Below are 12,421 nucleotides of genomic sequence, written 5' to 3' on the forward strand. Positions count from 1 at the left end.
ATACAATATACAGTGTGTACTGTATGCACAGTTTTCTTTTTCTCTTTTGCTGTGACAGGTGTCACATAAAGCAGACAGATATTTGGGCCTTTTTTCAAATTTTGGAAAGGGTTATTCCCTAAATCGTGTCTCGTTTTGATGTGTGTGTGTGTGTGTGTGTGTGTGTGTGTGTGTGTGTGTGTGTGTGTGGTGTTAAGAAGTCCACCTGTCCTCTCTCGGCTAAAAGAAGCAGTGGCGACGACCACACTTCACCATGGTGATGGCTCCTCAGAGGTCTAGGTCCAATTTATATGAAAAGCTGCATTCATGCGGTGCTGCTGCTGCTGCTGCTGCTGCTGCTGTAAATGGTTTGTAATGGAGCAATGAGAGCAGTACAACAGAGACGATGATGATGCAGTGACGCCGCTCTTTGTTTTATTCAACTTATTTCTGCACTGTGATGGACAAGTAGTTTACGCAGACCTCTCCCTCCCCTCTTATATTGATTCTTATATTGTAACGTCCATTCTTAACCATTAGAACTTCATTTATTTTTTCTATGATGAACAGAGGCCCACGTTTGTGAATGTTCACTCAGTTTTGTCTTTTTTTATTTACTTTACCTGTTCTTGTTTTTTACAATATTGTACGCAGCATCGCACTGTAGGGACATGATATGATTCAGAGAGTGACAATAAATTCTTCCTCTTAAACAAATGAAGAGGCAGCATATTGTGTTAAATACAAACAGCATTCTTTCACCTCCCTTCATTTCCCTCCTCTCGGCTCTGCTGTCACCTTTGAATGACCCCAATGCATCACAATCATCAGAAGGTTTAGCATTTTAACTAATGCTCTGACCTTTAAGCCCCATTCGAGGCCTGCTAATAAAATGAGCACTTTAAAGGTGGTGATGACATCGATTTAGTTAAGTGGCTCCTATAAGCCAAAGCCCTCACAGGAGACTGACAGAGAGGTTCATATTGAATATTTTTGCCTCGGCATCTAAAACTATGACAGACAGGTGTGCAAATCCCCCAATCCACTTAAATAGCCAGGGACTTAGAGACAAGGTGAGGAAGCCAAACACATACACATTCAAAGAGGAAGGAGACATGTTGGTGTGAAACACCATGCCTCAACCGGTAATTGGTTTCCACCTCTGCAGGTGCCTGGCAACGATCATACTGTCCAGCCAGTCAGATAAAAAGAGAAATGAAGCTCTAATTACAGTTCAGACCTGCAAGCTGCCACGCAACCGCAGACGAGGCATTTCCATGGAAATGAATGGAGATTTGTCCCCTCGAAACAAAATGATGGGCTGAAATATTCCCCAATGATGCACATTGATGATCATTTCATCAAACCACAGTGTTTTTCTTTACTTAGTACAGATTTAATGTACGGGACAGCCTTGGTTAAAGCACTAACTCGGTGCATGAAACCTTTAACAACCTGTCGATACACTTCTACGTGTAGTCGAGGTTTGTTGGATAGTATCCCACCTCCCCCCTAGTTCCTCCTCACATAATGCTCCATGAAAGAATACACTAGAAAACAATTAAGTGACGCCTTCCCTTTGATTTTTCACATTGCCATGCTAATATATGCAACTACAGAGGAGCGATGGAGGATAATCCTTCCACGAACCCCGGGGATTTGAATGTGTTTATGGCACTGAGTGGATCCCTCACACATCCTCCCCCGACACAATCCTACAGCTGAACAAAAGGAGCACAGAGAGCGTGTTTTTGTTTTTTATCAGTTTGCCAACATCTTATGGACAGTAATGGGGCGCGGCATGGATCTGAGGTCATTAGAGAGGAAAAAAAACAAAAAAAAAACAAATTAGGCCCACGCATAATGAAGACAAACCCTCATTGTTGTCAGGGAGTTCAGGCGGTATTTAATCAGCATATCCACATACAGGGCCGCTGCTGGAAGAAAGGGATGAGGCCATCAATTAGTTTGCAGTCTTTTAAAAAAACAAAACTCTGAATAGTTTGGACAAGTTGGAGCTGAATGAAGAGGAAAATTGAGGGGAGAGGGGGACAATGACCAAGCATGGATCAGGACATTGTGTTTTGTGATTTAAAACGTCCAAGGTGAAATTCACAGCCAAACATCTGCTGCTCTAAAGCCAAATGTATCAGTGCTAGGAGCAAAACGTCCCACATGCAGCACTTCATGACTGAGGCATCAAGTGCTCATACAGTTTCAGCATAATATTTGATTTCAGACATCTTAGGCAATTTCCATCTGACGCCCGGTGATGTCATTGACCTCAACATTTCCTTTTTACAGCTTTTGCCCCGTAACTCTGCATTCAAATCATCACCTTTCTTAATCATGATGCGTATTTGCTGCCCCAGCTATGGCCTCAAAACAAAACTCTACTTGGATCACTAATTTTGGCAGGACACAAAGTATACATATGTTGATCTCCGGGTGTAAAGGTTGCTATAGCTTGAAAACTCTGACAACATCCTCTGTTTGTTTTATGGAGTTACATGACTGTTATTCATTGGAGTTAATTTGAGAAAGCACTGAACCTTTGTCAGGACAGCCCAAAGTGGGGCCTGTGGGCTAACTCTGGCCCACCAGATGTTTCTAGCAAAAAAGGAAAAAGAAAGAAAAGCTTTGTTGTTTATGCTTTGCCATTTTTGTGAGGTAAAAATGTACGATCCCTTATGATTTATTTCTCATGATCTGAGCACGGTAGGCAGAGTGACATTTTGCACATGAAGTCAGTCAGTTAAGAAAGCGTTACATCCTTGTATCATTTTGCATCCTAACAACACAATATTTGCTCGATTTCGGCCCACCATTAAGTTTCAGTATTGGGAAAACGTTTGGGATCGGTGCACTCCCACTCCGACCGACGGCTACATAAATCAAGAATGTGGAGGAAAGAATTACAGTCATCATTTGGCAGGCTAACATGTTAGGAAACATGCCACTGGGAGGATAGCAAGCAAGTTTGTTTGCATTTTACAACTGAAACCCTCACATTCTCCAGATTTTTGACAGCCTGATAATTGTTTTCGCACTCTGCATGGCGCCAGAGGTTGCCTCCATGTCTGATAATAAACATCAGGGTTTATACAAAGAGTGGAGAAAGTTTCATGCTGCACACATGAAATGCATAATACCCAGTTTATCTGCTCACGTACACACTCTTCAAACACACTGAAAATAATGGAGACATATTTTACAGTAGCACTTGCTATTACCATGCACACCCAGACTTCGTTGTATCTAAAATCCAATGCATTTTTAGTTGAGTGCTTTGCAGGGAGCCAATTTCCCCCTTGTTCTTCCACAATTACTTCCTCTCTGTGTTTTTCTTCTAAGCCAGACATGACGTCCACACTGCCCGCTGTATCAGCATGTGTTCTTGACTGATGAGTTACATCTGCCAAAGCACCACAATGGGTTTCTCATGGCCTGTCTCACCAAACACTGTGCCATGGTGTGCTGATGGTTTCATTAATCTTCCACTGGTTCCTCTGCGCGCTCAAAGTGAATTTGGTGGGTTTATTGGGTTTAGAAATGTAATTTGGCTCCCCTTTTAATCTCTGGGATGTCAACCCAAAATGAAATATTTCCTCCCTAGTCTGGGAGATAACAGAACCCGCACTAACTCCCAGGTACGATAACAGGCAAAGTTCTTTGTTAATTTACAATGAACTGCAAATACTTTCCATCGGAGCATTCATTCAAGGCCTTGGTTAAGCAAACGTGGCAGCTGACAGCGACACAACAGATTAGACTGGACAAAAGCCAACATATTTAGCATACTTTATCTGAAGGACAGGCAGATAAATGACCCCGTCCACGGCCAGATGTAATAACTTTCAAGGTAAATTCATCCCGTTGAGTTCAAAATGTTCTGTACCCTTACTGTTGAATATTTTTCTTCTTCGCTGTTACACGTTGCTACTGAAAGTGTGAGATTATAGAGGAAAACCCAGCTTTAGTTCACAGCTTTTGCACTGCCAACTGTCAACCCTTCCAGCTGAGTCTCAAGTAGTGACGTGCTCAGAGCTGACGGACTGAAACTGTGCTGACGTGGGCTCAGGCAGCCGAGAACACACGATGACCACAAGGAACAGATCAGATCACCATGGTTACTCAGTGTAATAAGGTCAATGCGTGACGCCGGGTGTTACCATCTTAGCAAACTACTGGAAGGTTTCCATCTGCAATCACTTATTGCAAATCTGGATTCTTGGATCTCTGTCCAGTGCAGCACATACAGCAATAGCTGACTGATTCCACGATGGGATACTTTCATCTTACTGACGCGTTCTTAATGGGCGTATCAGTCACACAGCAGGCAATCCAAAATATAACCGAAGCATGTTATGGCACATTTACAGAGAACCCTATTAGAAACTGTGTCACTGCAGATACATTTTCTAATGAAAACACTATTATGGCTAAAAATAGTCCTTTTCACTAGTAGAGCTGCAGAAGACAAAAGAGCAAATCTCAACAATTACACGGCTGCATTTATCCTGAAGAAGGAACATTTTCACAACACAACAGCTGGTACCCAAAAAAAAAAACAACCTTTATTTCTTTACCAAGATAGTACAGTGACGCAGTAAGTGGATTACAAATATGCTGAAAACATGAAAACATCCACACTACAGTGAATCTGTATCGATATTAGAATGCCAACGAAGGGTAAAAAGAATAAAGCTGTATCTGTAATAACTCAGGTGTAATAGAACTCACACATCTGGTTCTTCCTTGGCAAATTACACTTTTGCTCACCGCATCATGAAAATAAGTCTTCGAAGAAAGTATGTTAGCTCACGTTAAGAGAATAATATATGTTTCGAGCAACAATAACAAACATGATCTTAAGAAAGGTGCATCCATATCTAAGAAGAGCCAGATACGACCCAAAGGGTTGATGAGTGTTCTCCAGCTAAAGTCTACAAAAGGTCTTGCTCACACAAATTCTGTTTAAATTACAGAATTCAGACAGTTATCCTCCGCGAAATACATTTAAAGAGCGTTGTACTCGACACACTTTGATGGATCAGTCGTGAAGTGTTTCTGGCAGATAGTCATGAGCCTCTTCAGTCCCTGGAGAAAGACAAATTAATAAAACAAGGTGAGGGAATTAAGTTGGCAATTGAAATGTATAAAAAGTTTCCTTTAAAGATATTTAGCTTTTTTTTTTTTAGAACTATTAACTATTATAATGGGTTAATATCATGATTGCAATGTTTCATGAGATACACTAATGTGCAAACAGGTGTATAACATCATCTGTTGAATTGACTACTGCATATGACCAGCCAATAACACGGACTATAGCAAAATCAGCTGTCAGATTAATTCACCTTTATAACATACGACAAATGGCAATTTATGCAGGTGACATGACTGTATAAGAAAAAGAATACTGCAGCCAAAACTTGCATTCCCTACATGCCAATATCCACTGTGTTGGCAGGTTTCAACAAAGGAACTGTCTCCCATGGATACCAGTCATATAATTATGTGTGTAGCTTCAGTATGATGAAGAGTCAATCTGCCTCTCTGATGTTAATAACAGAGTGCCTCCACATGGACCTGATACCGAGAGAATAGTGCACCTCTACTTCAGTAATCAAAATAACAATGGGAATAAAAAAGATTTTAATTTGTAGTGCAATACACAATAGCCTGAATCTGGCATTTCATAACGTTAATGAGAAAAAATTATGCTCAGGTGCTTTGTCACTGAGCACGGGGCATTCGTTAATGTTTCGCAATACCAATGCTTTTCCATTCACACTGTTAACGTTTAACTGTGAAATGTGAGCACATGGTGTCCAACATGTCATGGGTTTAATTTAGGGGTTATGCAAAAATTTAAATGATAAAATTCCTACGGTGCCAGGGTATTGATCGTGCAATCATTAGTTGCTTGTATGTGTAGTTGTAGGGATGACTATTGCTACTCTCAAAATAAACCCACTGCCCTGAGGGTGGAAGCACAGAGCACTGAGGAGCACAAGGGCTCGCTTTGGGAAAAGCCTGATCCCTGCGGCCATAGCTGCCCTAAATAATAGACCTCGTTGAAGAGGCCAGAGTGTAGATTGTAATCGCTGTTTGGTATCGAGTATTTTTACTGAATGTTGTTGTATGTACCGTTTTTTTACATACTTTCTCTTGTGGGTAATGTGTGTCAGATGCTGTGTGTCTTTCACAACACCGGTGAAGTAAGGTAAGGAAATTTCCCCTTGGTATAATAAAGAAAGTCACAGTCTAAATATTAACATAATGAGATTTTTGTTAATCATCTGTAACGTGGATATAATGATTACTTGGATAAAAGCAAGTATCAACACAAGCAGAACAGTCTGATAAGTTGAAAAAATGACATCACCACTACTGTAATGCAGCCATAGGACAACACATATGCCACGTCGCAATAAAATCACATCAAATCAAACAAATCTCAGACAAAATATAATCTCATATCACGATATGATGTCTGTATATTGCCCCGCCCTAGGATAATCATAGTCTCACCTGGATGTATTTTCTCTGTGTCTCGTCGTTGAGAACGTGAGCCACGTGTTTGGAGAAGATCTTCTCTCTCCCAGTACGGGCGTGGATACCCACCATTGTCACACCGATGGGCCAGGGAGCATTACCGATGGCCATCTGCAGATAGGCATCATTTGCCTGGATAAAGTGTGGCATAAAGTTGATTAAAATGTAATTTAATAAAGGGGCTAAAATGGTTAAAAACACAGTTTACAAATAAACACATACCTTGACATATTCTCTCTCCAACATGAATTTGATGATGTCTGTGATTGATTCTTTGATGTCAGCTGGTAAATTCTGAGAGGGACAGTAGAGAAATTATAACTATTAGAGAAAAAAAAGACACACATATATAAACACAGACACAAAAACATCCTTGTAGCTCATTTGACTATATCCGGTACCTTCTTCTTGAGCTTCCTGAACAGAGGTTTCAGGTAGGACTCAGTCTGTGAGTGCGTCGCACTGGCCACCTTGCCCTGAACGCCACGCTTCACATGGTCCTCTCTGCTGTTTAGATCTTTGGCCCAAACGCCAAGAAGAAACTAGAATATAACAGGAAATATGGCTGTTAACAAAATATTCCAAATAATTAAAATTGTGGCAGACAGGTGATTTAAAATACACAACAAAACACATAAAAATAAATTGATTATTTTATTTTTTCATCTATTTCACAATGATTCATCAATATAACAACAAAGCAAAGAAATACTGTACATTAATGACTAACATTCACAACATGACCGGCAGCCACTGAAGTGGTGTAAACATTCTGTATCCAACAGCTCCCTCTAGACCAAAAGCAGAGCATTATTTTCTTGCCTTACCCTCAAAAACTTGTGAATGAGATCCATGTCCCCATCATCATCTCCTGTGCCCAGGGTTTTACCGAGAGCCTAAAAGAGAGTTTCATTCATCAGAATCAACCTTAGTCATAACTTCCTAAAGATGTTGAACATATTTTAGAAAAAGGTAAAGCTGTTGATAACCTGACCCCTGATAACTACACACTGTACCTCCAGTTCTTCAATAGTTGTGTTTTCCTCGTGCACTTTCAGGTCATGCTGCGTGTCCACTTCCCCCGACTCTGTTCCTCCCACTATCTCGTTCAGATACTGCTGGTCAATCTTGTCCATTGCAGCTTTCAGGTCATTCCTCAAGCCCTGTACACAGAGGCAGCATTAAAACAGTGTCAATCAACATATATCGAGCTTCAAAGAATCACATAAAAAAACAACCACATCCAGTTTCATTTGCTCAAGAACATGTAAATACCTGGTACATAACATGGGTATTGAAGGCCAGGCATCATAAAGGTAGTGACATACATTTTAGGACATGCACCAAGTAGGGCTGAGCAATCTCAAGATTTTAGATCGTGGTGCATCTTGAAGGCATCCACAATCCACTTTTTGGGTGAAACATAGGGAGTGCTGTATTTAATGTCCTCTTACTTCTGTGTCCATAACTCATAGAACCTCACAACATGTAGATCTACACTACAGTAAGTAGACAATATAACAGACTGATGTAGCCAACTACATGGCTACGCTAGTTGGACAAACTACCGCATGTGGCACTTCCTCCAGGTATATTTTGGAAACAATGCAAGGTGAATCATAGCTGGCAACATTGTGGATGAGAACTACCTTTAAAAAGATGTTGTATTTCATTGGTGCAAGTGGAGATATTCATAACCTACTTGAAGTCTGGCTATAGTATAAAGAGCATTTCAAAATTGAGTTTAGATTGTTGATCAGGTTTTAAAAATAAATAGATCATGACTTTTTGGGCAAATGTCCCATCGCAAACTCCAAGACAGACTCATTCCTACCTTGTTCACTTCTGGGGTCAGAATCTCAATCTTCCTGAGTCTCTGGAAGGCATCATAGTCGGACTCTCCAAACAGTCTGATCGGTTCTCCTCGCTCTCGAAGACGTCGAATTACCTACACAACCACGATGGCGCAAAAAAAATAAACAAAAAACATTAAATGGTGCAAAAAAAACATGATGTGAAATGAAAGATTACTGTGACGAAAGTGGTAATCTCTCATGCTGACTCACTTCCTGTCGGGACAGTGTCATCGGCAGCTTCTCCTCTGTTAGTTCCAGTTCTAACACTGGATTAGCTGAGGTTGATGGCTCATCTTCTACCTTCTTATCAATCTTCGGTGAAATGTGGAGGGAAAAGACATACACTGGAGTTATTGGAGGGATGTAGAAGTAATATAAAAAGGTCAAGGATGTACAACTGGGATGTGTGAAAAGAATCTGCAATGTCCTTATGAGAATCAATGCGGATGTGAGTCACTGATACATCTGGATTGCACACATTCACATCCCTATCTTACCAGCAGCTCTTCGAGTAAGACAAGTCACCTAATAACTTACCACATAAAGCAAGAATATTGAATCACACATTAATCTCACAACTTAGTTGAATTTGAATGCTAGCTGCACCACCTAAAGCCTAAACACAGGCAAACCATAATCTTTGCAACGGGGAAACTTAAAATATGCTTTCAAATCATGCTTTCATGGGCACATGCATCCCAACACTTTTAGATTGTGGTTTAACGAGCACAATCTAAAAGAACAGACACAAACTGATTCCAAAAAGCTTTCCAAACAATGTCCCCTGCTCAAATAAAAACAGTATATCGCATGTATGCAAAAAGCACAGCTTGATAAGTTTGACAGGTTAAGCCTTGCAAAAAGTAGAACATAAAGAGAGCAACTCAATGCAAACTAGTGACACAAAACCAAAAAACTTATAGTTGGTCTAAATGTTAAAGCTGCTGTCACAGATTATGTGCAAAATAAGAAGTGCAGCTTGATCACAGAATTATTCTTTATTTCAGTTCAGTATCCCATGCTGAAATCCACACCATGTCTGTGTCCCACTTTGGCTTTGTGGATTCCTTTCCTTGTTCCCTTGCTTTCTGACAAGTGAGTGTTGCTGACTTTGTAGATATAGTTTCTAACACATTTAAAAGCATGAATATAAACAATGGTGGAGTACGGTGGGTTATTTTTCAAAGATTAATATAAAGTGTTTATACAGCAAGTAATAAACTAAACAGAATGACAGAAATTGTTTGCAGTACAAATGTCATCCATGTCTTTTCAAAATGATGAGGAATGGACTAAATGTACCATGCACAATAAGCTGATTAAAATTAATATAGACTTACTGAATGATTTTGTTGTCAGATGCTGAAATTATTGCATTATCTCGCACCAAACACTCAGGTTGTGGGTGGGGTAATTTCTAACAACCCATACTGGAAAGTAAAGATATCTCCACCATGTTATTTTTGCTTTTATCCTGACTGACTTTAGAGGATGAACTTTCAGAAAGGTGCCAAGGAAGCGGAAGCCTCTGGGACACAGTGTGTTTTGTCCTTTTATCATGCATCCTGTCAGCTACTTTCACTGTGCAATCCCATACCTGGCTCTCAGGAGTCTCTCTCTGAACCTACAGATGCAGGCAGCAAAGGCAGGTTGGGGAAAAACAGCACAGTAAACGATGATACAATATCTAAACAACACCCCAGCATCAATGCCTGACCTCATTTTGTTTCCTGGCAAAAGTTTTAACTGCAGTTCTCAAGTGTCAACTAAACATGAGATAAAACTGAACTGAAGAAAGGCAGTGATTTAGATGTATTTGAGAGTGTGAGGGACAGAGAAACAAAGTGATTGTTGTCATCAACCTTATATCCACATCTTCTGTAGTAATCTTCTTCTTCCTTGCGTGCGAGATCAGACCTTTTGAAGAATTTTTTGGAATCCTGGGGAAAAAAATGATAACAGACTTGTTTCACCTCTTTAAACAAACTCAACATAAGCACAATGAAAAGAGGGACATTACATGGTAACATTCTCACAACAAAGACGCCGTATGCTCCCTCCCTCCCTCTTTCTTGTTTTTCATAGGGTATCAAAGCTGGTACTGGTGGTTTGGGTGCCAGCAGACGATTATTTATCATTGATCTGATTTTGTTAACATTTTGTTTTAGTACAAGTAGTCAATCCTACAAAATTGTCACAATATCCATATGGAGGTATTCAGCCAAAATATTGTAAACTTTGATTTTGTCACTTGGTTCGAGGTGCTTATGAGGACATCTTAAAATATCAAGACACATTTTGTCTATCATTATGTGGCATAATAATAGGAATTCTCAATGTTTAATTGTATGCTACTGGTCTTGTTTCAGTTTCTTTAACTTCAGTCCAGTTAACATGAGCAAATGTGTGAGATTATATATTGAAAACAGAAGTTGGTCTGATGTTTCCAAGGCTCTGGCAATGAAGATGTTGATGGAGGTTTTCAGTCATCAAGGTCGTGGTAAACATAGGTGCTGTGTCGTAGGCAACTGGACGCGTTTCAGTTTCCTGAAGACGTTTCACCTCTCATCCAAGAGGCTTTTTCATTTTCTTTTTAGTTAAGTGAGCCCATGTATGAATGGTTAGTAAACTGTCTGGGGAAGGAACTCAGCACAGCATTGTAGGTGGGTGATAAGTAATGTCTTAAGCAACCTCCTCTGTTTACAGATTGTCGCTCACGTTTGGCATGGATGGATTCCTTTACTCCTTTTTTCATACCATATGTTTTCACTGGACAAGATATTTACATTGTTGTCTTCAAAGGAATATATTGTACAATGTCAGTGGGGGGACAAACAACCTCTCCATAAACGAATGGCACAACACAGGAGGGCCAACTCCTCAGGTCAGGACTCTGCTGTCCACTGACAACCGAAGGAGAAAAATCCTTCCTTTGGACACAACAATGTAAAACATCTTGACCAGACCAGACAAGACAGATGGTTTTAAAGAGGAGCAAAGGATTCTAGCTATGTCAAACTGGAACGACCGTCCACACACAAGTCCGACACAGCACCTACAAATGGCAACGAAGCACACTAACACACAAGACTGTCGACACTCATACTGTGATGACAGCAATCACCTATCCATAAGCTTTAGTCCAATCTTTACATCTCACCAAATGTTTTTTTTAAGTAGTTTACAGAATAGGAGTAGTTTGTGGCGCATTTTGTAGTTTCAGGTTTGAATCCAAGTGTTCCCACAGGAGTCGGCAAGCACAGCCAATGTTTTATTACCGTGAAAGGAATAGATATAATATTTTTGACTCGAGTTTAAGCAGACTGTGAGTGAATATCAGCCTATATAATAAAGACCATCGAACGTTGACGCAACGTTACGTACGCGCTAGCTATTTTTATTTACCTTGCCATGTAACTTGAACTGCCGTTAGCTTAACTGCTACAATCAGCCTTTCTATGTATAGGACACAAAAACGTTAGCTATATCTTGGGTTGTACGTTCATTTATATATCAATACACCGATCGATACATGTTAAGACATCGATGATTCTGGAAAGACTGAACTGGCTAAGTTAATGCTAGTCAGTTCACAACAAGCTAACAAAAACAGGCAACGTTAGCATGTACTCACGTCAACAAGCTGCTTCTCTTCGAGGAGTTTCCTTTTCCTTTGGATCTCAGCTTTCAGTATATCCATTTCTGTACGGTGACTGTGTTCGTTACTCGTTTATTTCAACAAATAACCAACAAATAACCACACATGTAGGACTAGTGCGTAGTGCTAACAACAAGATCCTTATACCGGAAGTTGAGCTAATAAAACCCCACAAGACTTTCAGCGTAAGAGTCATCGGTTATTTACTTTGTATTGTTTATTGTTTTCAAAATAAAATTCCAAAAAATAACTCGGTTAGCTTTATATTTAAGTCTAGCATGGATACAACAATATACAAGAATATCAAGATCAGGCACTTTAGGCCCAATGAAGCAAATAAAACATCATGCTTTATGTGTTGTTCTTT

At 40.0% G+C, this 12,421-nt stretch overlaps 1 protein-coding gene across 2 annotated transcripts; it reads right to left on the reverse strand.

Annotated features, from left to right (window-relative positions):
- Positions 1-4,531: 4,531 nt before the first annotated feature.
- On the reverse strand, positions 4,532-12,249 carry prpf18 (PRP18 pre-mRNA processing factor 18 homolog (yeast)). 2 transcript variants are annotated; one of them, XM_030426554.1, is made up of 11 exons: positions 12,031-12,229; positions 10,259-10,336; positions 9,994-10,020; positions 8,607-8,708; positions 8,375-8,488; positions 7,557-7,703; positions 7,368-7,436; positions 6,942-7,082; positions 6,763-6,834; positions 6,517-6,672; positions 4,532-5,079 (listed from the first exon to the last, which is right to left on the reverse strand). In XM_030426554.1, exons 1-11 carry the CDS (start codon positions 12,094-12,096, stop codon positions 4,999-5,001), a joined length of 1,053 nt encoding a protein of 350 aa, XP_030282414.1. In that variant the 5' UTR covers positions 12,097-12,229; the 3' UTR covers positions 4,532-4,998. The 2 variants fall into 2 exon arrangements, with proteins under 2 accessions (XP_030282414.1, XP_030282415.1); XM_030426555.1 differs by lacking the exon at positions 9,994-10,020 and having other exon boundaries at positions 12,031-12,249.
- Between the last annotated feature and the right edge of the window lie 172 nt (positions 12,250-12,421).

Source organism: Sparus aurata, chromosome 8 (assembly GCF_900880675.1).
Source record: "Sparus aurata chromosome 8, fSpaAur1.1, whole genome shotgun sequence".
Classification (NCBI taxonomy): domain Eukaryota; kingdom Metazoa; phylum Chordata; class Actinopteri; order Spariformes; family Sparidae; genus Sparus; species Sparus aurata.

Coding starts and splice junctions, on each gene's coding strand:
- prpf18 (XM_030426554.1), bottom strand. CDS start 12,096: ATGGATATACTGAAAGCTGAGATCCAAAGGAAAAGGAAACTCCTCGAA. Junction 6,835..6,941: donor TCAGGAAGCTCAAGAAGAAG/GTACCGGATATA, acceptor TGTCCCTCTCAG/AATTTACCAGCTGACATCAA. Junction 5,080..6,516: donor CACAGAGAAAATACATCCAG/GTGAGACTATGA, acceptor GTCTTTCTCCAG/GGACTGAAGAGGCTCATGAC.